The sequence below is a fragment of the Paramormyrops kingsleyae genome, chromosome 17, assembly GCF_048594095.1.
Source record: "Paramormyrops kingsleyae isolate MSU_618 chromosome 17, PKINGS_0.4, whole genome shotgun sequence".
NCBI classification, from domain to species: domain Eukaryota; kingdom Metazoa; phylum Chordata; class Actinopteri; order Osteoglossiformes; family Mormyridae; genus Paramormyrops; species Paramormyrops kingsleyae.
Genome location: NC_132813.1, coordinates 16,462,712 through 16,489,520, shown reverse-complemented (window position 1 = coordinate 16,489,520; position 26,809 = coordinate 16,462,712). Strand labels below are relative to the sequence as shown.

Genomic DNA, 26,809 nt, shown 5'->3' with positions numbered 1-26,809 from the left:
GGGATTTTATCCATCTGAAATAAACTGACAGCTCGAGTAAAGTGTCCCAGGCAGATGTTGCCAGTTCAGGGCGTGTATAGCGCCTTGACGTGCGGATGCTCCGGACGAGAAAAGACGGAAAGGAAGCGTTTTATGGTGAATGCTGGAGTGACCTCATAGCGTTCCGTACTCTCTCTCCCCCCAAGGCACCGCTAGAGAAAGGGAGAGAGAGGGAGAGAGAGACGACGAGGCAGAGGGGAAAGGCTAGGGCTCAAAAAACCCCTATGCTGTATTTAATGTGTAGTGTGCAGGATATAAATAAAAGCTGGAGTAGCGACATTGATCGCTCCCCATGCCACGCTTCCCTTTTCGCTGGAGCAATGAAGATATTAGGATAACAAAGCCTGCTAAAATAGTACCCATTGTCATTCACCGTGGGTAGCCACCTAGCTGTGTCGTGGTTCCGGTTCCACACTATTTTTTCCCACTTGCAGTAAAACGTAGTTAGTCTAGGACGATCGGAAGGATTGTCGCAGCCGGGGATCGGGACGGGGACAGGGGGCGAGGCAAAGCGGCGAGGGCCGGGAGACTTCCGGGGGTTCAGGGCGGCATCAAGGGAGCCGCGGACGTCGCTCTTGGGAAGGACGGGCATCGTCAGCATCCAGGCTCAGCCGGGGGACACGGGCTTAATTTAGGGGGGGGGCGATTATCAACATGTCCAGAAAAGTGCAGAGGACCGAAGTCTGCGCCGACTGCAGTGCCCCAGGTAGGGAACAAACTGCGAAATGAAGCGCTGTTGGGGCGGGGAGGAGGAGGAGGAGGGGGTGGGGGTAAGACAGACTCCCGGGGTCGGCGGCGGGGAGGAGGTATGGAAAAACGGCGCATTATGCCGATATCCCGGATTCCCGAAGCAGGAAAATGGCCGGTGGCTCCTAGTGCGAGGGCCTCAAGGTCTCGTATTTATTTGTGCTTATGTTTTGCTTTTCTGTCAAAGCCGGTCGTTAAATTGTCTTGGTAGTATTTCACCCGACGTCCCATAATAACAACATTAATGGAAAATTCCTGCACATGAGAACACTTAACGAAGAAACCCAATGGGATGCTCTCAGTCCGGTGAGCAGATAGCTAGTAAGCTAACGTTAGCTAAGATAAGCTAGCAGTTTATGTTTTTTTATCTGTGTCACTTTCTGTGCAAGGTAGCAGATAGCCACTCCATGCTGGATTAAAGCACTTTCTTTTCTGTACATTATGTACTGTATGCGTATGGCTGTTTTGCTCACGCCTTACACTCCAGTCCTTTCATATTGAACAAGCTCATTTTTAGCTTGCTTGCTAGCTGCTGTGATTTTAGCAGGGAGGATCCACTCCTTAAGACAGTCAGAATCATTCGTTTTACATGTTAGAAAATCATGACTTAATTGTGAATTTGTCACACCGAGGGACACCATACTTAGAACATTTATCAAAGCTGTGTTTAAAATGTCACTATGTCTGCTTGTACTTTATCATATAAATTTTGTAATTGAGATCCGTGAGATGAATATTTGTGTGCTGTGTACTGGCATAAGGTCCATAGTTACTCGTACTTTAAATAGATCTTTTGTAGCTGTAGACTGAAAAGCACTGGAGAAATGTGCAACTCCCACTTAAGTCATATTGGTGTCCAATTAAAATACTACGTAATATGGCTGTAAGAAGGGTAGCACAGTGTGTGTGTGTGTGTGTGTGTGTGTGTGTGTGTGTGTGGCAGGGGTCTCTCTGTCGGTGACCCAAAGAACACTTGATCGGTGGACGCCAGTTGAACAGCCCTCAGACATCAATGAGACTTCAGTTGAACAAACACTAAGTGCATCAGCAGGGGGCCTGGTCTGGATGCCACTGCAAGATGGAGTGTCCAGCCAAGAAAGGCTGCTGGCAGGATGAAGTATAAGGTGCACAGAGTTAAGTGAGGCTGAGCTGGTGGCCAGCAGTCCAGCCCCCGTCCACAGGGAGACAGCCTGATTAAAAAGCACCTTTTCCTTGGATAATGGGAGGAAAAGTGCAAATGTACCATGCAGAGTAATGCCTGCCTTTTCATTTGCTTGAAATGTGACGCGATGCCATCCTGCATTCAGTGCTGGTTTCACTTTGGTGTCACATCATCCCATTCATTAGGTAAATGGTTGCATTCATTCAACTCCATGGCTCACAACAGAAGTGGAGGTCCCAGACCGGTACCTCCCAAGCCCCACCCTGAATTTAACGACCGGGCCCAAGGGAGGAGAGCAATGGAAGTGAGCACATCTGTGTGAGGTCAAGGTGTGTCCAACTGTGCTGTTTAGGGGGAGTGACCCTGATTCTGTCTTTGGTGTCTGTGGAGATTGTTAAAGGCTGACAGATCGGTGTGCAATTTTGGATCTGGCTAGGGGGATTCTGTATCGTGTGTGTGTGTGTGTGTGTGTGTGTGTTTGTTTGTGCGTGTACATGTGTGCGTGCAGAGAGTAGGAGCTGCCCCACACAGTCGCTGTGTGTGTGTGTGTGTGTGTGTGTGTGTGTGTGTGTGTGTGTGTGTGTGTGTGTGTGTGTGGCTGGCTGGCTGTCTGTCTGTCTGTCAGTCAGTCTGTGTGTGCACACATACATGTGTTTGTGTGTTTGTGTGTGTGTGTGTGTGTGTGTGTGTGTGAGAGAGAGAGGGAGAGAGTGAATGAAACAGTCTCTGACACTCCTGGTGTTATGGAACTTAGCTGAGAGATGCAGATGGGTAGGTTTTTAGTGATGTGGAAAGAATTACAAGTTTTTTTCAAAAAAAAAAAAAAAAACACTGAATTAAAAGAAGCTGCGGTCGTGAATCTGACTGCTGTCTCCTCTTCAGCTAGAGCTGCCAGCCAGGCAGAGCTAGTACTTGTGCAGAGATAGTCTCCCCTGGGCTGCAGCAGAATGGTGAGCCAGAGAACAGCTCACTTAGTGTGCTGGCCTCTCGCGCGCGCAGACAGTACCTACCTCTCACCATGACTGTTTTGATCCTAATCAGTGTTTCGTCTGCAGATTTTTAAGTTAGTGTGTCACAGTGTTTGAAGAATGTGCGTGTGACAGGAGGGTCTGTTATCAGACAGGGACCACTATTTGTCAGGCGGTTTTCCAGGAGTGATGCCGTTTCATCCGTGTCACAGTTCTTTCTCACAATGTGTCACAGTTCTTTCCCACCCAAACCCTGGACCCGTTCGGCCCGGCTCAGCCCGGCCTGGCTCCCAGCCAACCAGCACCAACCTATGGCCCGTTTCTCAGAACAGAAATTTGGTTCTTTTTGATTATTCATCAGCTGACCCATAAATATACTGCAAAGGGGAAAAGATGAGGTTTTCCACTGTTCTGGTGTTTAAAGATTTATTGCAAATGGAGCTCCTTCTTTTGCCTGTGACAAGTTATCTAGAATAGTATATCACAGAGCATTCCCTGGTAGTAATACTATCACCTTCAGTGAGTGCATCACATCTCTGATGAGATTGTTTTACGACAGACATTAATACACAATTATTGTTATTCATGTGCTCTCCAGTGGTGTATTTGGTTGTTCAGTCCATATATTTTTTCCCTGTATGATAATATAATTTGAGGCTGCATTATTACGATAAATTTGCTCCTTTTTGCTTTCCTGCCAGCACAAACATACCTTCAGCAAGTCTCCATGACAAATATGGAAATAATGTTTGGTTATTGATGATGCTGTAGGTTAAACCTGCTTCTACGCTCAGAAATCTCGGAGTACCGTTTGTCCCATCACTGAACTTTGATCAGCATATCGAGTCCCACACCAAAACTGCATTTTTCCCACCTCCGTAATATCGCTCGCCTTTGGCCTCTTCTCTCTCATAATGATGCACAGACTGTGATCCATGCTTTCATCATGTCCTGTGCTGATTATTATAATCTCCTTCTCTTTGGTCTTCTTGCTACATCTTTACTAAAGCTTTACTAAAGAACTCTGCTGTAACACTCCTCACCCGTAGTAGGCGCTCTACTCGCATCACCCCCATTCTCTCACAGCTGCACTGCTTACCAGTTCAGTCCCGTATCAAACTCAAAATCCTGCAAAGCACTACATAGCCTTCGACCCCCTTCCCGCAGGAATCTTCTGACCCCTTACTCTACCTCTCGCTCTCTCTGGTCATCCAGCTGTAGTCTACTCCTTGTGTAGAATACAATCAAATTCAGGAATTCTCTAACTCAGTCTCTCTGTGGCCGGGCTTCATTCTCGACTTTTGAATCCAACTTAAAGACCTTCCTGTTTGATGAACATTTCTCTTCCCGTCTTAGATGCTTGTGTGTGTGTGTGTGTGTTGTGTTGTGTTGTGTTGTGTTTTTTTTTCTTTTCCTCCTTGGAAAGCCACCTTGGGATTGTGAAAGGTGTTAAGTAAATCTAATTAATTATAATATACAAAATAATAACAACAACAACAACATTAATAACATCATTATAAATGTCAAGAATTGGGAAATCGGCCAGATTATGTCCTGAATTTGGTCAGAATTTGAGTAAATTGAACTGAAGATGGTATGTAAGTTGGCTGAGAGCTGCCGTTAAATGTGGCTGTGTGTGGGGCGTTAGGACACGGACTCGTTGTATCTTTTTGTCAGAGGCATGTGGGAGCGTGATTTTGCAGCAGTGTTGCCTTGTCACCCCGCGACATTGACCTAGCTGCTGTTCCTCCCATCAAGACGCTCTCCCTGCGGCTTTGAGGGCAGCTGGTACTGCTGGCTCGGTCCCTGGGCCCCGACCCGGTACACTCAAGCCGGGCTGTCCTTAGCCACATGCATTAATTCATATGGGTCTATTCCAAACGTGATGTTTACATCTGCATGAATGAGGACCAGGCGGTGAGGCCGTTTCTGAAGGGCCATTCAAGTAATTCCATAGTGATTGTTCGCCATTGTTTTAAATGGTGTTTTAGTGATTTTAGAATGTATGTACAGCAGAGTAATACCGCCATTCCCCTGTGCTGATGATGCTGTGAGTGTTGCAGAGTTTTGTTGATGGCTGTGATTGAAGGCCTGACTGACAGACAGGTGTATATGAAATATGTGATTTATTTGTGATGGAAGCTTTAATCGACACCCATGGAAATGTTGTGTAACAGTCACTGAAGGCTGTACTTTAAAACCTCTGCTTAGTCGCAGGGTGTGTGTGTGTGTGTGTGAGAGAGTGATCTGGCTAGGGGGTCATCTGCCCGCCTGCCAGTGAAGGGGATCTGGGTGTTTAGACTGTCTGCTGTTCTGTTTTCAGACACCGACCATGGCTAGGCGGTATTTTTACATCAGTGATTTAAATTTAAAGGTCCCGTCACATAGCAGTTAAGCTAACCTGCATCTTGTAACCTGCGTCTGCATGTTTTAATTGTGTGAAACCTTTTAATGTAATGTGGGATAATTTAAATCCAGATCTGAACTCCTTCTGTGTATAATAAAACGCGACCTGTTCCATATATGTCTCTGTGTCAGGCAGAGGGGGGTGAGCTGTTGCTACGAAGGACCCGAGACTGTAACATGTGAACGGAGAGCTTAGATTTCATCCAGTGTCCCAAATCGGTAGACAACCTAAGGATCCGTAGCCCTCTTGGGTGTGGTGTGGTTTCTTTTGTGGGTGTGGCATGATGGTACCCTGCTGGATTTCTCTGATGGGCCGCTGGCCGTCGAGTCGTCAGCCATGTTGGGGAGATGTTTTTAGGGACTGATAGTGTTACTGTGCAGTAAAGGACTTTATTTTAACTCGCTTTCACACTGCTGTGAAACCTGTGACTTGGCTGGAACACTTTGGACAGGAAGCCCTGGTATAAACAAAGTAATTATTTAATGCTTCAGCCAAAATCGGCTATAAAGGCTCAGTGTCTGGGATGCGAGACTCAACTTGCGGTGCTGATAAGGCCTCGCATTAGATCAGGAGAAGCATCTCAGGCCACTTACTATACTCACCCTCTCTCTCTGTCTCTCTCTCCCCTCTCCCCCATCCCTCATCCCTCTCTCCCTCATCTGTCTGTACCTCTCCCTCTCTCTCTCCTACTATCCCTCTCCCAATCCCTCCCTCCCCATCCCTCTCTTCTCCCATCCCTCCTTCTCTCTCCCCCATCCCTCTCTCCCCCATCCCTTCCCCTCTCTCCCCCATCCCTTCCTCTCTTCTCCCATCCCTCCTTCTCTCCCCCATCCCTCTCTCCCTCATCCCTTCCCCTCTCTCCCCATCCCTTCCTCTCTTCTCCCATCCTTCCTTCTCTCTCCCCCCATCCCTCTCTCCATCATCCCTTCCCCTCTCTCCCCCATCCCTTCCTCTCTTCTCCCATCCCTCCTTCTCTCTCCCCCATCCCCCTCTCCCTCATCCCTTCCCCTCTCTCCCCCATCCCTTCCTCTCTTCTCCCATCCCTCCTTCTCTCCCCCATCCCTCTCTCCCTCTCTCTCGCTCCCTCTCTCCCCCCATCCCTCTCTCTGTTGCCTGTGCTGTCAGATCCGGGCTGGAGCAGCATTAACCGGGGGGTGTTTATCTGCGATGAGTGCTGCTCCGTGCACCGCAGCCTGGGCAGGCACATCTCTATCGTCAAGCACCTGCGCCACAGCGGCTGGCCCCCGGCACTGCTGCAGGTACGAGTTCACTGGGGGGGGGGGGGGGGGGGGCTTGTCATCCTACATCGTGGCATGGGTGGGGCACGGCACTGGTAATGCTGAGTGGGAGAGAAAACTGAAGTTATTGAGCATTTAGCCAGTGGAGGGGCGTGTGCAATGGCCAGCAGGGCGGTGCCAGTGAACCCAAAATTGCCCTGTGTTGCAGATGGTGCAAACCCTGGCCAGCAATGGGGCAAATTCCATCTGGGAGCACTCACTGCTGGACCCAGCGCAGGTGCAGAGTGGCCGGCGGAAGCCCAACCCACAGGATAAAGTGCAGTGAGTATCTCCAAAAGACCCTTCTGTTCCTCCCACAGGGTGTCACGCAGGAAGTGTGCACCCTGGTTCACAGACACTATTATTTTCACATAATTTACTAGTACAAAATGTTATACTTTTAAAGGACAGCACATTAATATAAAAATTTCAGGTTAAGTAGCTTGAGTCCTCACCTTGTCTTGCACCTGAGGCGTGGTGTAGTAGCCTGGCTGCCGTGCTGCATGTCCTCCGCTCTGTCACACATGCTGTCAGCAGGGTCTGCGGTATGCCTCACAGTACTGTACTGCCGTGTGTGAGAGGGCCGTCCTGCTGTGGCCTCACAGTACTGTACTGCCGTGTGTGAGAGGGCCGTCCTGCTGTGGCCTCACAGTACTGTACTGCCGTGTGTGAGAGGGCCGTCCTGCTGTGGCCTCACAGTACTGTACTGCCGTGTGTGAGAGGGCCGTCCTGCTGTGGCCTCACAGTACTGTACTGCCGTGTGTGAGAGGGCCGTCCTGCTGTGGCCTCACAGTACTGTACTGCCGTGTGTGAGAGGGCCGTCCTGCTGTGGCCTCACAGTACTGTACTGCCGTGTGTGAGAGGGCCGTCCTGCTGTGGCCTCACAGTACTGTACTGCCGTGTGTGAGGGGGCCGTCCTGCTGTGGCCTCACAGTACTGTACTGCCGTGTGTGAGAGGGCCGTCCTGCTGTGGCCTCACAGTACTGTACTGCTGTGTGTGAGAGGGCCGTCCTGCTGTGGCCTCACAGTACTGTACTGCCGTGTGTGAGGGGGCCGTCCTGCTGTGGCCTCACAGTACTGTACTGCCGTGTGTGAGGGGGCCGTCCTGCTGTGGCCTCACAGTACTGTACTGCCGTGTGTGAGAGGGCCGTCCTGCTGTGGCCTCACAGTACTGTACTGCCGTGTGTGAGAGGGCCGTCCTGCTGTGGCCTCACAGTACTGTACTGCCGTGTGTGAGAGGGCCGTCCTGCTGTGGCCTCACAGTACTGTACTGCCGTGTGTGAGAGGGCCGTCTTGCTGTGGCCCCACAGTACTGTACTGCCGTGTGTGAGAGGGCCGTCCTGCTGTGGCCCCCCAGCGCCTCTGCCTTTCTTCCAGTCATAATGAGCCCAGAGCAGGAGGGTTCATTAGAGGGGGACATCGCGTGACCTAGAATAGCGTGGAGGATGCACACCTGTTACACGCCTGACATTTCCACGCTCATTAACGCAGTGCCTCATTCCATAAAAGCTGCCCGGCCTCTTTAAGAAAATTGAAACTTTGAATATTATAAATATAGAAATGTAGCGTTATGTAAGCCGTGCAAAATCTTGGAAGGATTCTGTGTACACAGCATTTGGGCATTAATGGCTGCGTGTTTACGGTGCCGCTGTTTCTGAGAGTGCTGTTCCACCGAGGGCATTTAAATGAGATGCGCTGGAAACGAATGGGGCAATGTGATTAAACAAGGTTCTTAATTGTTTTATTTCAGATGTTTATCATGCAGAAATGTATTTATTTTGCTAAAGAGGAACTTGAATTATTGTCGCTCTTTTGAATGCGAAGTGAAAGTGAGGATTAATTAAATGTGGAAGTGTTTGCATGCGTGTATTTTAGGCATCCAAATGTCCCATTTCTGAGAATGCAGGCAGTGTGACCATGTCTGCGGCATGAGGGGAAGCCTCTCCACACACTGGGGCCTCCTCTTTCCTTTCTCTTCTCTTCCTCCATCTCTTCATCTCTCCCCATCTTTCCGTAGTCCCACCAAGTCAGAGTTCATTCGAGCAAAGTACCAGATGCTGGCCTTCGTCCACAAGCTTCCATGTCGCGATGATGACGGCGTGACTACCAAGGACCTCAGTAAGGTGAGGACATACATGCACACACACACACACACACATACACACACAAAAAACAGACACGCACATACACACATACACAAACACACACATACACACACACACCATCACACATGAATCTCTCTTTCCTATACATAAAGTCACACACGAGTCTCTCTCTCCTGTACACACACACACGAATCTCTCTCCTGTACACACACAAGTCATTTACACCAAGCGGCCCTGGTAGGGTGGGGGAGACATTGGCCCACCCTGCTCCCTGTACCTGCCCCCGTCGCGGTGCTGGGGGGTTTCTGACGGACATGATGCTTCTGCCCCTGCAGCAGCTGCACTCCAGTGTGCGGACCGGCAGCCTGGAGACCTGCCTACGGCTGCTTTCCCTCGGAGCGCAGGCCAACTTCTTTCACCCGGTGAGTCCAGCCCCGCCCCCATCCCCCACCCCCCCCAATATAAATGTCACAGTAGTGGACGCTGCGTACCTGATGCATGAAGGGATGGGGAACAGGAGCAGGTGTGAAACTTGTCTCACAGCACACTGTATCCTCGACGCCGTTTATACCATGAGGTGTTCTATGGTTCAGCTTCAGTGTCACCCCAGGGCACATGGGAAAGTGTGCACTTATTACCTTAATTATTAATAATAATTGTTATTTTGTCGGTTAACATTCAGTGTAATGCTGAGAAACCTTTACTGTTTCTCTTGTCACGCATGAGGTTTCATCCCAGGACTTAAGTGGTTTATTTACCTTTTTGTTACCTGAATGTTTCCCCCCCCCCTATGTGTCATAGGAGAAGGGCACCACCCCCCTGCACGTGGCCGCGAAGGCGGGTCAGGTGCTGCAGGCAGAGTTGCTGGTGGTATATGGGGCCGATCCTGGTGCCCCTGACATCAATGGCCGCACACCAATGGACTATGCCAGGTAGCCCCCTGGTGGTGGAGCTGATGTGGTGCAGTGTGTGTCCTCACACGGTACAGACTGGGCTGTGTATCTCCTCCTGAGCCTTTGAACGCATTCCGCCGCAGTTCTACACTGATTCTTCTGTTTGTACCACATTTAATGTACCATTTAAAACCCATTTGTACTGGCTCAGTTATGGTAAAATCCGACGGCAGAATGTGGTGCCTGACCTTGTATGTGATGTGTGGGCGTGGCCTTGAATGGGTGCGGTTAGGGTCACTTGGGTGTGGCCTAATGTGGGCGTGGCCCCAGGTTACCTGTTAGTGTCTGGGGAGTGGGCATGGCCTTGAATGGGTGTGGGTGGGGTCTTGTGTGGATGTGGGTGTGACCTAATGCGGTTCCGGCCTCATAGGTGACCTGTTTGTGGCGAGTGGGCCGTATGTGCTGTGAGATAACGGCGTTTCTGTGCCGCAGGCAGGCCGGCCAGGTGGAACTGGCCGAGCGGCTGGTGGAGTGTCAGTATGAACTCACCGATCGGCTGGCCTTCTATCTGTGTGGCCGACGCCCAGGTAAGTGCTCCCACGCTCTACCCCAGGTGGGCACCAGCAGTCCCAGTTCTCCCCAGTGCTGAAGCTCACCTGTATCAGTTATTAGGAGCAATGACATTTTCCCCCAGTTGCAGGAATGACTGGCCAACAGCAAAACGTTGTTGCAAACAGATCCCTCAATGGGAGTTTTTAGTGCAGATGCTCAGTACTGCTGCTGTGGCCATGGGGGGGTCCTCAGCCACACATTCTGAATGCTTCTGTTTGCCTTGTAGATCATAAAAATGGCCATTACATCATCCCACAGATGGCAGACAGGTAAGGGGGCTTGTGGGGCTGTGCTAGCTTCATAGCACCTCCGTGTGTTTGGTACGTGTGTGTGTGTGTGTGTGTGTGTGTGTGTGTGTGTGTGTGCGCGTGTGTGTGTGTGTGTGTGTGTGTGTGTGTGTGCGCGCGTACCTGTGATGTACTGTGTGTGCATGATGCTTTGCCCAGTTATTTATCATTTATATGGTCACGATATATGATTTAAAGAACAATAGTCTTCTTTTCAGTAAATATTCTTTTCAGCTCTGTAGTCGTGTATGGTTAATGTTTCTGTATTTCTGTAATTTGGCCTCCAGGTGGTGCCAAACTATATAGGTTAGTTGGTGTTAAAATCCAGGTGAACTCCAGGGTCACTGTGACTGACTTGTTACCTGGGTCTGTTCCTCTCGCTTGATCTCTGGCTGCCTCTCTCTCTTCCTCTCTGCCTTTCTGACTTTTTCTAACTTACTGTTTCTCCTCCTTTTTCTCTCTCTCCCTCTCTCCCTCTAACTCCCCCTCTCGCTCACTCGTTTTCTGTTCTCTCCATCTCGCTGCGCGGCTGGAGGCAGAGCTCGCCCTAAGTGCCCGACGCAGAGGTATCTCTCCTTCTTTTCATTGCTCACGCCACCCGGCAGGCCTCTGCTCCTCTCTCACACACTGCCTTCATTCCTGCATCTCCGTCCAGAGGTTCAAAGAGGAGCAGACTCACTTTCCCCGTTCTGACATTCCTTACCATGTAATTCAATACAGTCACGTAATTGATAGCAGTGGCATATTTGTCCATGTAATTGTTTAAATCAATTTGTGATATGGAATGATCTGCACACACATTTTCAGGGCTATTATGGGCTGGCTTCTCATCAGTTATAAGAGAGAATTGTCCAGTTCTGTGTAGAGTGTTTAGCGGCCCTGTGACACTGGGCAGGTGTTGGCAGGTGACAGTCACCTGAGTTTGTCCTTTGACCCCGCCCATCTCTCACGCTACACGGATTGTACCCGTAGACTCCACCCACCCTCGTGTGGCACTTTGACGTAAAGTTCTGAATTGTCATATTGCTCTGACACTCTGCCCCTGTCTCTCTACCCTGTGTGTGTGTCTGTGCGTGTTTGTGTCTTTATTCAGCCTGGACCTATCAGAACTGGCAAAGGCAGCCAAGAAGAAGCTCCAGGCGGTGAGTGTGCCATCCTGCAGAGGCGGGGTAGAGATCATGTCAACCCTGTCGTCCAGAGCAGGGGTGCGGGGGGGCTCTATGCATTTCAGAGAGTGCATTTTAATTAGCATGCAGTTAGCACCTCACTCACCGGCTAGGGTGACCTGCTATCAAAATCATCATCCTGATGAAGCTATTGGGAGCCAAAGCTGGAGCTGTGCAGGGAAACCCTGCATAAGAGCGGGTCGCGTCCCCCCTAGCGTAAGAGCGGGTCGCGTCCCCCCTAGCGTAAGAGCGGGTCGCGTCCCCCCTAGCGTATGAGCGGGTCGCGTCCTTCCGGCATAGGAGCGGGTTGCATCCCCCACATATGGGACCCCAGCACCCTGTGTGACTGCTCCTGTCTATGCACCACAGCTGAGCAACCGCTTGTTCGAGGAGCTGGCCATGGACGTGTACGACGAGGTGGACCGCCGGGAGAACGACGCAGGTGAGAGCGTGCCCCCCCCCCCGATGGCAGGGACGTCAACCTCTGCCTGCCCTCCTCGTCCTCCTTGTTCAGAGAGGGTGACCATGTGGTTTCCCCTCCCACTGTAAACACCTACGTGGCTTTGCGTAGAAATGGAGGGAGAGAGAGTGAGAGAAAGAGAGGAAGGAAGAGGGAGTGTTCCTGGCATTCTTTCATTCTCTCCTCTCTTCCCTTTAATTCTCCTTGCCAGACAGACACTTTACATCGTAAGCCTGTGTGTGTGTGTGTGTCCCCATTAGCATGAGTGCTGGGTGTGTTTTGAATGCATCTCCTGTCACCACAGTGATATACTCTGTTGATGTGTCCCCCCCCAGTGTGGCTGACGACCCAGAACCACAGCACTCTGGTGACTGAGCGCAGCGCTGTGCCCTTCTTACCAGTCAACCCCGAGTACTCTGCCACTCGTAACCAGGTATTCACCGGCACCACGAGACTGGGCATCGCGCCGGGTACCCAGGGGTGTTATGCACACACAGACAGAGGCGCGACTGGGCATCGCTCTGGGTACCAGGGGGTGTAACGCACACGCAGACAGGGGTGAGACCAGGCACTGCCCTGGGTACTTGAGGGTGTAGCGCACATGCAGACATGCAAAAAGGAGACACTGGGCACCACGCCGGGTACCCAGGGCTGTAACGCAGACACGCAGACAGGGGAGTGACCGGGCACCACGCCAAGTACCCAGGGGTCTAATGTACACGCAGACAGGGGTGTGACCAGTGCACCGTGCCCAGTATCAGGGGGTTTAACATACACGCAGACAGGGGCGTGACCGGGCTCTGCGCCCAGTACCTGGGGGGCTAATGTACACGCAGACACACAGGTAGACTCAGAGGAAAAGGGTAGGTCAGGAAAACTCAAGATGAGTGAGGAAGACAGTCGGGGGAGCTGTGAGAGTGACTCTCTAAAAATAGGTCTGGCAGTGGATTCGATGGCAGAGCGAGAGTGTGTGTGAGCCACTTTGGATTCAGATGGGGGGTGAAGAGAAGGAGGGAGATGTGGCCCCGGAGAGCTGGTTTGGCAGATCGCTCCTCCTCAGCCATGATTAGTCGATGCCAGTGTGCCGCTATCAGCTGTTCACACCAGGAGGCTCGTGGGAGGGGCAGCTCGTTATGGTTATCCCCATCGTTACTGTTATCCCCATCGTTACTGTTATAATTGATAGTCTGTTTTGTATGTGAGGGTGTTGAAGAGCAGGACCCCCCAGCCGCCTGAAGATGGGCCGAGGCCGGGATAGCTCAGCGTGCGTCGCGGAGCGGGTCTTAAACCCTTCCAGCAGACGTCTGCCTCTGTGCGAATGCAGAGCAATTTTCAGTGTGCAGATGTGTTTTTGGGAACTGGGTTACTATTTCTGCAGGGACAGCTACTCCGCGTCGGTCCGTCAGCCAGCCTCCTGTCCAGGGTCCGTGGGCCCCGCACCCCCTGTGTTGCCTGCCGCTCACCCTCGCTGCCACCATCTTCCCCCTCAGGGCCGTCAGAAGCTGGCACGCTTCAACGCACGGGAGTTTGCGACCCTCATCATCGACATCCTGAGCGATGCCAAGAGACGCCAGCAGGGGAAAGGACTCGCGAGCCCCGTGGGTGAGTGGGGGGGGGGGCTGCTCAGGGCCAGCATCAGTCCTGATGTCAGCGTGTTGTTACCGGGGGTGTTTGTGGGGTTCCTATAGTAACACAGCCCCCCCCATCCTTCGGCATTAGACCCGCTGGATCTCGTTCACGGCGACGACGACCAGCACGACTACGACAGCGTAGCGTCGGACGAGGACACAGACAGCGAGCTGACGACCCAGAATAACAGCGGTGCCCAGCGCAACAACCGCGCCAAGGTGCCGGGCTGAAGGGCCACAGGGCCCACACCCTCCTCCCAGCGTGTCCCAGAATGCTTTGCAGGGCTTCCACATGTTTCTGTGCTAACGTCGGCGTGATCCTAGGCCAAGGCAGGGGGGTATTTCTGTGGGTAAGGAGAGGGAAAAAGAAAGAGAAAGAGAGGACAATGTCTCAGTACTCCCACGAAATGGGCATCACTATATTTTAGTAGAAAGGAACGTATCCTCCCCTAGACCTCCTGCCCGCCGGGGCTGGGCCTGTTCTCACTCTGATCTAATCAAGCTCCACCCAGCTGATGTTATACCACCTCACCCTGAGAACAACAGAGCCGACGTGTCCCAATCTAACGACCCCCCCCCCTCGCCCCACAGAGCATGGACTCCTCTGACCTGTCGGACGGCCCCATCACGCTGCAGGAGTACCTGGAGGTGAAGAAGGCCTTGGCCTCCTCAGAGGCGAAGGTACAGCAGCTGATGAAGGTCAACAACAACCTGAGTGAGGAGCTGAGGCGTCTGCAGAAGGAGGTATGGCTCAGACGCCCCGTCAGACACAGAGGGAGCACATGCACTAGAACATGTGAACATGTGAATCTGAATTAGGATGGGCTGTGACAGCGTTAGCCTCCCTCCAGCCAGGGGTAAGTACAGTGTCAGGGAGCCGCTAGTGTATACGCCATGTTTTCTGTGTGTCTCGACGGCGTCATGCTGTCTGTGCCCCGTCTTCTTGTTGACTCCAGCATTGTCCTCCACATGGCATCTCTGTCATTCCCTGCGGCCACATGGTGCCGTTGTTCCCCAAGCACAGTCTTCCGGTCCGTTTGACGGTCACACCCCGGCGGACAGGCCCCTCTGGGCCGGGATGATCGCCTTGGTTTCTGTGCAGCACAATAAGACAGATCACCCACCTTAAATACCTGTTTCCCAGGGATGTGTGTCCTATTAATGTGTTACATCATTCTCCTGCTAGTTAGAGGCAAACTTAACTGTACTACCCTGTGTGAACTAAACCCTAATGCTGTCATTAGCTTCACCTGGCTGAGCCCTCTGTCTGTGCGTGTGTGTGTGTGTGTGTGTGTGTGTGTGTGCGTGCGTGCGTGTGTGTGTGTGCGTGTTCATTTCATCCTACAAATCCAGGTTGACCATCCCCTCGTCCCCCTCTCCTGTAGATCTCCAGGATGCAGATGGAGAACAGTGCAATGCGGGGGGGCCAGGAGGGAGGGGGCATGCTTCAGGGAGCGGGTGGCGGGCCGGGCCTTTGGCCCGGAGCAGTGGCTCGCGGGGCAGGGGATGTCAGCTTCAGTGCCTCTCCTGCCCCGGCCACGCACAGGAGGGACAGGCAGGCCATCTCCATGTACGAGCCCGGCGCGGCACCCCCCAAGGCCCTCTCCCCTGCCCTGGACCCCCTTGCCGGCCGCCTGCAGCCCCTGCACCCCAGTGTAAGTGTAAACCCCAACCCCTGCCGGAGGGTATGGCAATGGCGGAATGGCACAATGGCCGTCTTTCCCTCACTCCCCCAGTGCTTGTTCGCTGCTTTTAATCCTAAAGCGCTTGTTGCTCCTTAACCCCGCCTCCTCCTTTCCCCTAGGCACTCTTCCCTCCTCAACCCTGCCTCCTTCTTTCCCCTAGGTCAGGGGCGCCCAACTCCAGTCCTGGAGGGCCAGAACCCTGCACATTTTTGGGTTTCCCCTCATTTAACAAACCTGATTCAACTCCTTGTGCTAATTAACACACAGCTCTTGAGCTGAATCATTTATGGTGGAACAGGGAAAGAACTAAGCTACACAGGGCTCTGGCCCCCCAGGACTGGACTTGGGCACCCCTGCCCTAAGTACTCTTCCCTCCTTAACTCCACCTCCTCCTTTCCTCTAGGAACTCTTCCCTCCTTAACCCGCCTCCTCCTTTCCCCTAGGCACTCTTCCTTCCTTAACCCCGCCTCCTCCTTTCCCCTAGGCACTCTTCCTTCCTTAATCCCACCTCCTCCTTTCCCCTAGGCACTCTTCCCTCCTTAACCCCGCCTCCTCCTTTCCCCTAGGCACTCTTCCTTCCTTAACCCCGCCTCCTCCTTTCCCCTAGGCACTCTTCCTTCCTTAATCCCACCTCCTCCTTTCCCCTAGGCACTCTTCCTTCATTAACCCCGCCTCCTCCTTTCCCCTAGGCACTCTTCCTTCATTAACCCCGCCTCCTCCTTTCCCCTAGGCACTCTTCCTTCATTAACCCCGGCTCCTCCTTTCCCCTAAGGCACTCTTCCCTCCTTTACCCTGCCTCCTCCTTAACCCCGCCTCCTCCTTTCCCCTAGGCACTCTTCCCTCCTTTACCCTGCCTCCTCCTTTCCCCTAAGGAACTCTTCCCTCCTTAACCCCGCCTCCTCCTTTCCCCTAGGCACTCTTCCCTCCTTTACCCTGCCTCCTCCTTTCCCCTAAGGCACTCTTCCCTCCTTTACCCTGCCTCCTCCTTTCCCCTAAGGAACTCTTCCCTCCTTAACCCCGCCTCCTCCTTTCCCCTAGGCACTCTTCCCTCCTTAACCCCGCCTCCTCCTTTCCCCTAAGGAACTCTTCCCTCCTTAACCCCGCCTCCTCCTTTCCCCTAGGCACTCTTCCCTCCTTAACCCCGCCTCCTCCTTTCCCCTAGGCACTCTTCCCTCCTTAACCCCGCCTCCTCTTTTCCCCTAGGCACTCTTCCCTCCTTTACCCTGCCTCCTCCTTTCCCCTAAGGAACTCTTCCCTCCTTAACCCCGCCTCCTCCTTTCCCCTAGGCACTCTTCCCTCCTTTACCCTGCCTCCTCCTTTCCCCTAGGCACTCTTCCCTCCTTAACCCCGCCTCCTCCTTTCCCCTAAGGAACTCTTCCCTCCTTAACCCCGCCTCCTCCTTTCCCCTAAGGAACTCTTCCCTCCTTAACCCCGCCTCCTCCTTTCCCCTAGGCACTGTTCTCTGCCCGCTCCCAGCCTGTTTTCACTGGCAGCCAGTTCACCTTGATCACGCGCCTCGCTGTTTTGCTGCTTTGAGGCCACTATAGGGGGACAGGAACTAAAGTCACAGTCTGTCTTTTTCTATCTGTCGTGCTGCAGCACAGCCAATCACGTGCAGGCTGTAAGCAAACCACATACACCTGCTTGCCCTGCCAGGTGTTTTGCGGTCTGCATTGAATCCCTGTGTTCCATTCCGCGCTTGGTGTGTCCTGTTTGTTACATGCATTTGTCTGCGTGGCACTTTGTCTATATGGAGTGCAGTTTGCCCGTCAAACGTCTGTCCGTCTGTGGGTGTGGGGAGCAGGATACGGACGCCGTACAGCGTCATGCACCTTCATATAGCCGCCTGTCCCGCTCTCGCCACGGCCCCTTGCCAAGCTCCACCATTTATTGAGTAGGAATATAATGAAGTAATTTGTCTGCTTTTAACAACATTCAACCTGTACACGCATCTACCAAACTGAGTAGCAGTCGACAGGCTGATTTTTGGCTGGATAGATTGCTTAAAAACATACCAAACTCCACTTTTCTGGCTGACCGGAGAGGACTGACGGAAGCAGCTCGTGGCAGGCAGGTTTGGGAAGTCATCCATGTTTTCTTTTTGCTTTGTTGCTCATTTGCTGGTGCTGCTGGTTCACTATGCTGTTATAGGATCATAATCAACAACCCTGAACCAATCAGGACAGAGTATTTATCAAACAGTATATATTAATCTGTCTTCAGCAGGGGTGACCAATCTTACCGCAGTGGGCCGGTGTGTGTGCAGGTTTTTGGGGTAACCTTTAGGTCAGCTGTTCAGACCCAGGTGTGAGGACTCTTCAGCCAATCAGTCCTTTAATTAGTAATCTAATAAGGGAGTTGCAGTGAGAACCTGCAGACACAGCGGCCCTTTCTGGGTATGACTGCTCACCCCTGATCTACAGTATTGTAGATGGGTAATCAATAGACCTTATATTCTGATTGCCAAATTAAAGCTTACTCCAAAGTCTGATCCCGTACTACCTGCTATTCAATCCTGAGGCCACAAGGTGGCAGGCCTCAATGACTGTGTATAAGTCACAATCACAGCACCACTAGCAGCCATGAAACCTCCCACATTTGTTCATCTGGGCAGTCAACCCAAGGTCGTCTGACGTGCTGCCAGCTCGGAGCTGCAGTGTCCTGTCGGGCTGATAATTACTGCCGCCTCAGACGCTTACTGGCTGCCATTTTGGCCCGCTGTGGCTCATGGATTGAAGTGGGGGCGGTTTTTCCCAGAAGCGAAGCAGGCTCTGCCGTCTGGAGGCCTTCCATGCAACCATGCCCAAGTCTGTGTCCAGTCTGTGTCCTGTGATTCCGGCCTGGGCGTGGGAGTCAGCTCTCGGTTTACTGCTACTACATCAGAGCTCGGCTAGAACTGCCTGGCACTCTAGCTCCATTCTTGACCAGCAGATGTTGTAGTAGTTAAAGGACTTAACAAGATCCCACTAATGGACGGTTACTGAAGTGCCTGAACTGCAGGCATGGTCTGATGTCCAAGTCTGAGGAAATACCAACATGTTAGTGGTTAAAGTGTACAGTCACATGGTTCCTTTAGAAACATCTCCTTTTGCTTCCAGTGTAAGCAGACCGGCCCACCACAGCCTGGGCACACACCTCCACACCTACACTCACACCTCCACACCTACACTCACACCTCCACACCTACACTCACACCTCCACACATACCGACACCTCCACACCTACACTCACACCTCCACACCTACACTCACACCTCCACACCTACACTCACACCTCCACACCTACACTCACACCTCCACACCTACACTCACACCTCCACACATACCGACACCTCCACACCTACACTCACACCTCCACACCTACACTCACACCTCCACACCTACACTCACACCTCCACACCTACACTCACACCTCCACACATACCGACACCTCCACACCTACACTCACACCTCCACACCTACACTCACACCTCCACACCTACACTCACACCTCCACACCTACACTCACACCTCCACACCTACACTCACACCTCCACACATACCGACACCTCCACACCTACACTCACACCTCCACACCTACACTCACACCTCCACACCTACACTCACACCTCCACACCTACACTCACACCTCCACACCTACACTCACACCTCCACACCTACACTCACACCTCCACACATACCGACACCTCCACACATACCGACACCTCCACACCTACACTCACACCTCCACACCTACACTCACACCTCCACACCTACACTCACACCTCCACACATACCGACACCTCCACACCTACACTCACACCTCCACACCTACACTCACACCTCCACACATACCGACACCTCCACACATACCGACACCTCCACACCTACACTCACACCTCCACACCTACACTCACACCTCCACACCTACACTCACACCTCCACACCTACACTCACACCTCCACACATACCGACACCTCCACACCTACACTCACACCTCCACACCTACACTCACACCTCCACACCTACACTCACACCTCCACACCTACACTCACACCTCCACACCTACACTCACACCTCCACACATACCGACACCTCCACACCTACACTCACACCTCCACACATACCGACACCTCCACACCTACACTCACACCTCCACACCTACACTCACACCTCCACACCTACACTCACACCACCACACCTACACTCACACCTCCACACATACAGACACCTCCACGCATACCGACACCTCCACACCTACACTCACACCACCACACCTACACTCACACCACCACACCTACACTCACACCACCACACCTACACTCACACCACCACACCTACACTCACACCTCCACACCTACACTCACACCTCCACACATACCGACACCTCCACACCTACACTCACACCTCCACACCTACACTCACACCACCACACCTACACTCACACCTCCACACATACCGACACCTACACTCACACCTCCACACCTACACTCACACCTCCACACCTACACTCACACCTCCACACCTACACTCACACCTCCACACCTACACTCACACCTCCACACCTACACTCACACCTCCACACATACAGACACCTCCACACCTACACTCACACCTCCACACCTACACCGACACCTCCACACATACAGACACCTCCACACATACAGACACCTCCACACATACCGACACCTCCACACATACCGACACCTCCACACCTACACTCACACCTCCACACCTACACTCACACCTCCACACCTACACTCACACCTCCACACCTACACTCACACCTCCACACATACCGACACCTCCACACCTACACTCACACCTACACACACCTCCACACCTACACTCACACCTCCACACCTACACACACCTACACACACCTCCACACATACCGACACCTACACTCACACCTCCACACATACCGACACCTCCACACATACCGACACCTCCACACCTACACTCACACCTCCACACATACAGACACCTCCACACCTACACTCACACCTCCACACATACAGACACCTCCACACCTACACTCACACCTCCACACATACAGACACCTCCACACATACCGACACCTCCACACATACAGACACCTCCACACCTACACTCACACCTCCACACATACCGACACCTCCACACCTACACTCACACCTCCACACATACAGACACCTCCACACCTACAGACACCTCCACACCTACACTCACACCTCCACACACCTCCACACCTACACTCACACCTCCACACCTCCACACACCTCCACACCTACACTCACACCTCCACACCTACACACACCTCCACACCTACACTCACACCTCCACACATACAGACACCTCCACACCTACACTCACACCTACACACACCTCCACACCTACACTCACACCTCCACACCTACACACACCTCCACACCTACACTCACACCTCCACACATACAGACACCTCCACACATACCGACACCTACACTCACACCTCCACACATACCGACACCTCCACACCTACACTCACACCTACACACACCTCCACACCTACACTCACACCTCCACACCTACACACACCTCCACACCTACACTCACACCTCCACACATACAGACACCTCCACACATACCGACACCTACACTCACACCTCCACACATACCGACACCTCCACACCTACACTCACACCTCCACACCTACACTCACACCTCCACACCTACACTCACACCTCCACACCTACACTCACACCTCCACACCTACACTCACACCTCCACACCTACACTCACACCTCCACACCTACACTCACACCTCCACACCTACACTCACACCTCCACACCTACACTCACACCTCCACACCTACACTCACACCTCCACACCTACACTCACACCTCCACACCTACACTCACACCTCCACACCTACACTCACACCTCCACACCTACACTCACACCTCCACACCTACACTCACACCTCCACACCTACACTCACACCTCCACACCTACACTCACACCTCCACACCTACACTCACACCTCCACACATACCGACACCTACACTCACACCGACACCTCCACACCTACACTCACACCTCCACACATACAGACACCTCCACACCTACACTCACACCTCCACACCTACACTCACACCTCCACACATACAGACACCTCCACACCTACACTCACACCTCCACACCTACACTCACACCTCCACACATACAGACACCTCCACACCTACACTCACACCTCCACACCTACACTCACACCTCCACACATACAGACACCTCCACACCTACACTCACACCTCCACACCTACACTCACACCTCCACACATACAGACACCTCCACACCTACACTCACACCTCCACACCTACACTCACACCTCCACACCTACACTCACACCTCCACACCTACACTCACACCTCCACACCTACACTCACACCTCCACACATACAGACACCTCCACACCTACACTCACACCTCCACACCTACACTCACACCTCCACACATACAGACACCTCCACACCTACACTCACACCTCCACACCTACACTCACACCTCCACACATACAGACACCTCCACACCTACACTCACACCTCCACACCTACACTCACACCTCCACACATACAGACACCTCCACACCTACACTCACACCTCCACACCTACACTCACACCTCCACACATACAGACACCTCCACACCTACACTCACACCTCCACACCTACACTCACACCTCCACACATACAGACACCTCCACACCTACACTCACACCTCCACACATACAGACACCTCCACACATACCGACACCTCCACACATACCGACACCTCCACACCTACACTCACACCTCCACACATACAGACACCTCCACACCTACACTCACACCTCCACACCTACACTCACACCTCCACACCTACACTCACACCTCCACACCTACACTCACACCTCCACACCTACACTCACACCTCCACACATACAGACACCTCCACACCTACACTCACACCTCCACACCTACACTCACACCTCCACACATACAGACACCTCCACACCTACACTCACACCTCCACACATACAGACACCTCCACACCTACACTCACACCTCCACACATACCGACACCTCCACACCTACACTCACACCTCCACACATACAGACACCTCCACACCTACACTCACACCTCCACACCTACACTCACACCTCCACACCTACACTCACACCTCCACACCTACACTCACACCTCCACACCTACACTCACACCTCCACACATACAGACACCTCCACACCTACACTCACACCTACACTCACACCTCCACACACCTCCACACCTCCACACACCTCCACACCTACACTCACACCTCCACACCTACACTCACACCTCCACACCTACACTCACACCTCCACACCTACACTCACACCTCCACACCTACACTCACACCTCCACACCTACACTCACACCTCCACACCTACACTCACACCTCCACACATACCGACACCTCCACACCTACACTCACACCTCCACACCTACACTCACACCTCCACACATACAGACACCTCCACACCTACACTCACACCTCCACACCTACACTCACACCTCCACACATACAGACACCTCCACATTCACACCGTCACACTGACACACTCGAGAAGCACTGCTCTGATCTCGCTCTCAAAGGCAGCTTACCTGGCTGAAACACAACCCTGTGTAATTATTGGCTAGTTAGAGGCATCAGAGCCTGCCGCTTTAACTGGGATTGTTGGCCATTCAAAGTGGCCTCAGCTTGTCATCTGCTCATCTCCAAATCGTCGTCTTGTCTGCCCCTGCCTCCTGTGGCTCCACTCTGCAGGTGAGGAGGGGTGTGTCCACAGGCCCCGCCCCCTACAGCGGCCTGCAGCTCTCAGGATCGACTGAGGTGGGCCGCTACATGGTAAGACCCCACCCGCCACCCCCGCCCCATCCCTATCCCCCTGCCCCCCACTCATCTCCAGCACGGTGACACAAGGTGTGATGTAGCAAAGCCCAAAAACGGAGAGTGTGTAATGTGCTGCCTCAGTGCTGCCCCCCTGTGGTGACTCATTTTGTTCATGGTGCTGTGTCCCCAGGCCCCAAAAGGAGAGAAGCATACCAGTGGTACTGACAGCGACTATGACAACACCCAGACCTATGACCTGTCAGTCAGGTGGGGAGGGAGGCGAGCTTGGGGCTCTTTCCGTCATTCATGGGCAGGTCTTGTTACGTGCCCAGAGTGATGCTTGTGTGTGTGCAGTGCGGGCCGCAGCAGCGAGGATGAGGTCCGGGCCGAGCTGGAGGACGGGGCTTTCGGAGAGGCGGGTGAGCCGGACCCCACGCTGCCCTGCACCGAGGATGTCATCCTGAAGACGGAGCAGGTGACCAAGAACATCCAGGAGCTGCTGCGGGCCGCACAGGAGTTCAAGCATGACAGGTAGGAGGCCTGCTGCTCCACAATGTCCCACAATGCCCTACAATGCCCTGTAATGTCCCACAATGTCCCATAATTCCCCGTAATGTCACATAATGCCCCGTAATGTCACATAATGCCCCGTAATGTCACATAATGCCCTACAATGCCCCGTAATGTCCCACAATGCTCTACAATGCCCCGTAATGTCCCACAATGTCCCATAATGCCCCGTAATTTCATCTAATGCCCCACAATGTCATCTAATGCCCCACAATGTCCAGTAATGTCCCACAATGTCCCATAATGCCCCACAATGTCCCGTAATGTCCCATAATGCCCCACAATGTCCCGTAATGTCACACAATGCCCTGTAATGTCATCTAATGCCCCACAATGTCATCTAATGCGCCACAATGTCCAGTAATGTCCCATAATGCCCCATAATGCCCCACAATGTCCCATAATGCCCCACAATGCCCTTTAATGTCACATAATGCCCCACAATGTCCCGTAATGTCACATATGTTCTTATGTTCTTATGTATAATGCCCCACAATGCCCTTTAATGTCACATAATGCCCCACAATGTCCCGTAATGTCCCGTAATGCCCCACAATGTCCCATAATGCCCCACAATGTCCCACAATGTCCCGTAATGTTACATAATGCTCTTTCTCAGAGGGAATATTCACAGTCTGTAATGCTTCAGACGAGCCCTATCCAGAAGCTTCTATGGTGTAACTAACACAGTGGGATCGAAACCAAAATTCTGAGTTCATACAAGCTTTGGAAGCTCAGTATACTAAATCAATACTGTGAAACATTCCTGCTTAAGTATTACATTGCTTTGAAATAAATGGGCCTATTTATGAATGTAACCAACAGCAATAGCCTATTATATAGCTTTAACATTATCAGTGAAATACGCGTAAGTTAATTAAACTCCACCCAGTGCATAGATTGTGATATTAGTTTGGCTTCGGCTGCTGCAAACCCCCTGGACGATCCCCGTCATGTCAGGCTCATGTTGGTCTCTCTGCTGTCCGTCACTTAGCCTGACCTGCTTTTCATCACCATGGAAACAACGTGAAGTCACACGAAACATAACAACGCTACGTCACATCACTGTCATGTGTCTTATGTCAGTCATCACGCACACCCGCCGTCTTTACACTCCGTATGTAAGTCCGGCTGAGCGAGAGACAGACACTCCGCCAGGTTAGATGTGCTGCCCGCTCCAAGCAGCGCTTGCTTACAGGGGCTGTCGGCTCTGCCTTCACCCTCATGGTGTGTCACCCAGAAGCAGGCACTACGGTCAGCTTCCATGTCGGTAGTTTCTCCACGCAATGAGTGCGGTGCCACTGTGATCACGTCTGCTGCACTGTGTATATCGAAATGTGCAAAATGTTAGTCATACCAATATAATTATGGCAATGCGGTCTTGATTCTGGAACATGGAATGTCGTTATTCCACAGTAGCCAGTAACCTCCTAATGCAGTTGGTAGGAACTGGTAGGAAAGGATGATAGGACTGATCCCTGAATTCTGTGTCTGTGTTTGTGCCCGTCCAGCTTCGTGCCGTGCTCAGAGAAGATCCACTGCGCTGTGACTGAAATGGCCTCCCTTTTCCCCAAGGTAATGGCTGCCGTCTAGCCGTGTCCTTTGTCCTGCTGCCCTGGTCCTCCCAGCTCTTATTCCCAGCCTGCCCTCCACAGTTGTGGTATGTCTGACCTCTGACCTCCCTGGCAGCGGCCGGCGCTGGATGCGGTGCGCTGCTCCCTGCGCCTCCTGGCCGCCAGTGCGGCCCGCCTGCAGGGGGAGTGCCGGAAGGCGGCACCAGCCGAATCGTCAGCGGCCCCCACCGGCCCGCCTGTCGACTACCAGCTCCTCACCCAGCAAGTCATCCAGTGCGCCTATGATATCGCCAAGGCTGCCAAACAACTGGTTACCATCACCACCCGCGAGAAGAAGCAGTGAGTGGAGGATGGGAGAGGGGGGATGGGGGTGGGTGGGAGGGGAGGAAGCGAGAATGGGGGGAAAAGGGAGAGGAAGACAGATGTGGATGACAGATGCCACGGATCAGAGACGCCGTAGAGGATAAGTGAAGATGGACGGAGAAATGGACAGACTGGAGGCCAAATGGGAACATGTGAATGGTGCACGCATACAAGCCGGCTACACAGAGCCTTCCAATGGGAGACGAGGGAGGGGCGGGGACACTGCGCTATGGAAGCAGTGGATTGGCTCGATTCATCTTGCCAGACGTTAATGTCACTCCCTCTCATTGCAAGGATGTCCCACTGTACCCCAGCCCCCCGGCCCCCACCACCCTCCCCACCCGTCTGAAACACTATGACAGATACTTTGACTAAGGACCAGGCCGGGAATATGCCTGGAGCTGGGGTAGAGTGACTGTCTGCTCTCGCACTCAGTCCCCCTGGGCAGCCACTTGGAGTGGATTCCCTGGATGGCAGAGAAACTGCTAACGAGGCCCTTCTGGAACAGTTATATTCTTCATTGTGGAATTTAGGTGTTTGTTTGTCTGTCTGTCTCTGTCTCTCTGTCTCTGTCTGTCTGTCTTTTTTTTTTTTTTTTTCTTTCCTATTTTTGTATATGTACCTCTTGGGACAAAATTACTGATGGAAAAATACTTAAAACACTGGAATTATTATTGTTGCTATTATTTTTTTGTATTATTATTATTATTATTATTATTGTCTCGTCATTTTATATGATCTGTTTTGTTTCTCAGTTATTCCATGTACATTTCTTAGCCAGTCTAACAAGGGGAACTTTGAGTGCTAACGTGCTAAATGCCTGCCCTACCCTCCTCTCTGACTGGACTGGCCTGTGACCTCTGACCTGTCAGGGGATCCCCAGAGCTCAGCGTGACACCTCCAGGTTACACGTCAGCAGTCTAACAGTGGCCAAAAGCATGTTTTTTGTTTTTTTTTTTGGTGGACATGGGGGAACAAGAAGATGCTCCCATTAGTGGGTTGACTGGATCTGAT

The 26,809-nt window shown here is 52.5% G+C and overlaps 1 protein-coding gene across 3 annotated transcripts; it reads left to right on the top strand.

Annotated features, from left to right (window-relative positions):
- The first annotated feature begins 146 nt into the window (after positions 1 to 146).
- Positions 147 to 25,802, top strand: git1 (G protein-coupled receptor kinase interacting ArfGAP 1). 3 transcript variants are annotated; one of them, XM_072701549.1, is made up of 21 exons: positions 147 to 745; positions 6,449 to 6,582; positions 6,770 to 6,882; positions 8,618 to 8,723; positions 9,041 to 9,127; positions 9,507 to 9,637; positions 10,091 to 10,185; positions 10,437 to 10,479; positions 11,037 to 11,063; positions 11,591 to 11,639; positions 12,033 to 12,105; positions 12,459 to 12,556; positions 13,614 to 13,725; positions 13,843 to 13,970; positions 14,343 to 14,495; positions 15,137 to 15,406; positions 23,223 to 23,303; positions 23,479 to 23,555; positions 23,643 to 23,819; positions 25,370 to 25,433; positions 25,548 to 25,802. In XM_072701549.1, the coding sequence occupies exons 1-21, from the start codon at positions 694 to 696 to the stop codon at positions 25,773 to 25,775; spliced, it is 2,298 nt and encodes a 765-aa protein (XP_072557650.1). In that variant the 5' UTR covers positions 147 to 693; the 3' UTR covers positions 25,776 to 25,802. The 3 variants fall into 3 exon arrangements, with proteins under 3 accessions (XP_072557650.1, XP_072557651.1, XP_072557652.1); XM_072701550.1 differs by lacking the exon at positions 11,037 to 11,063; XM_072701551.1 differs by lacking the exon at positions 15,137 to 15,406 and having other exon boundaries at positions 149 to 745.
- Positions 25,803 to 26,809: the final 1,007 nt, after the last annotated feature.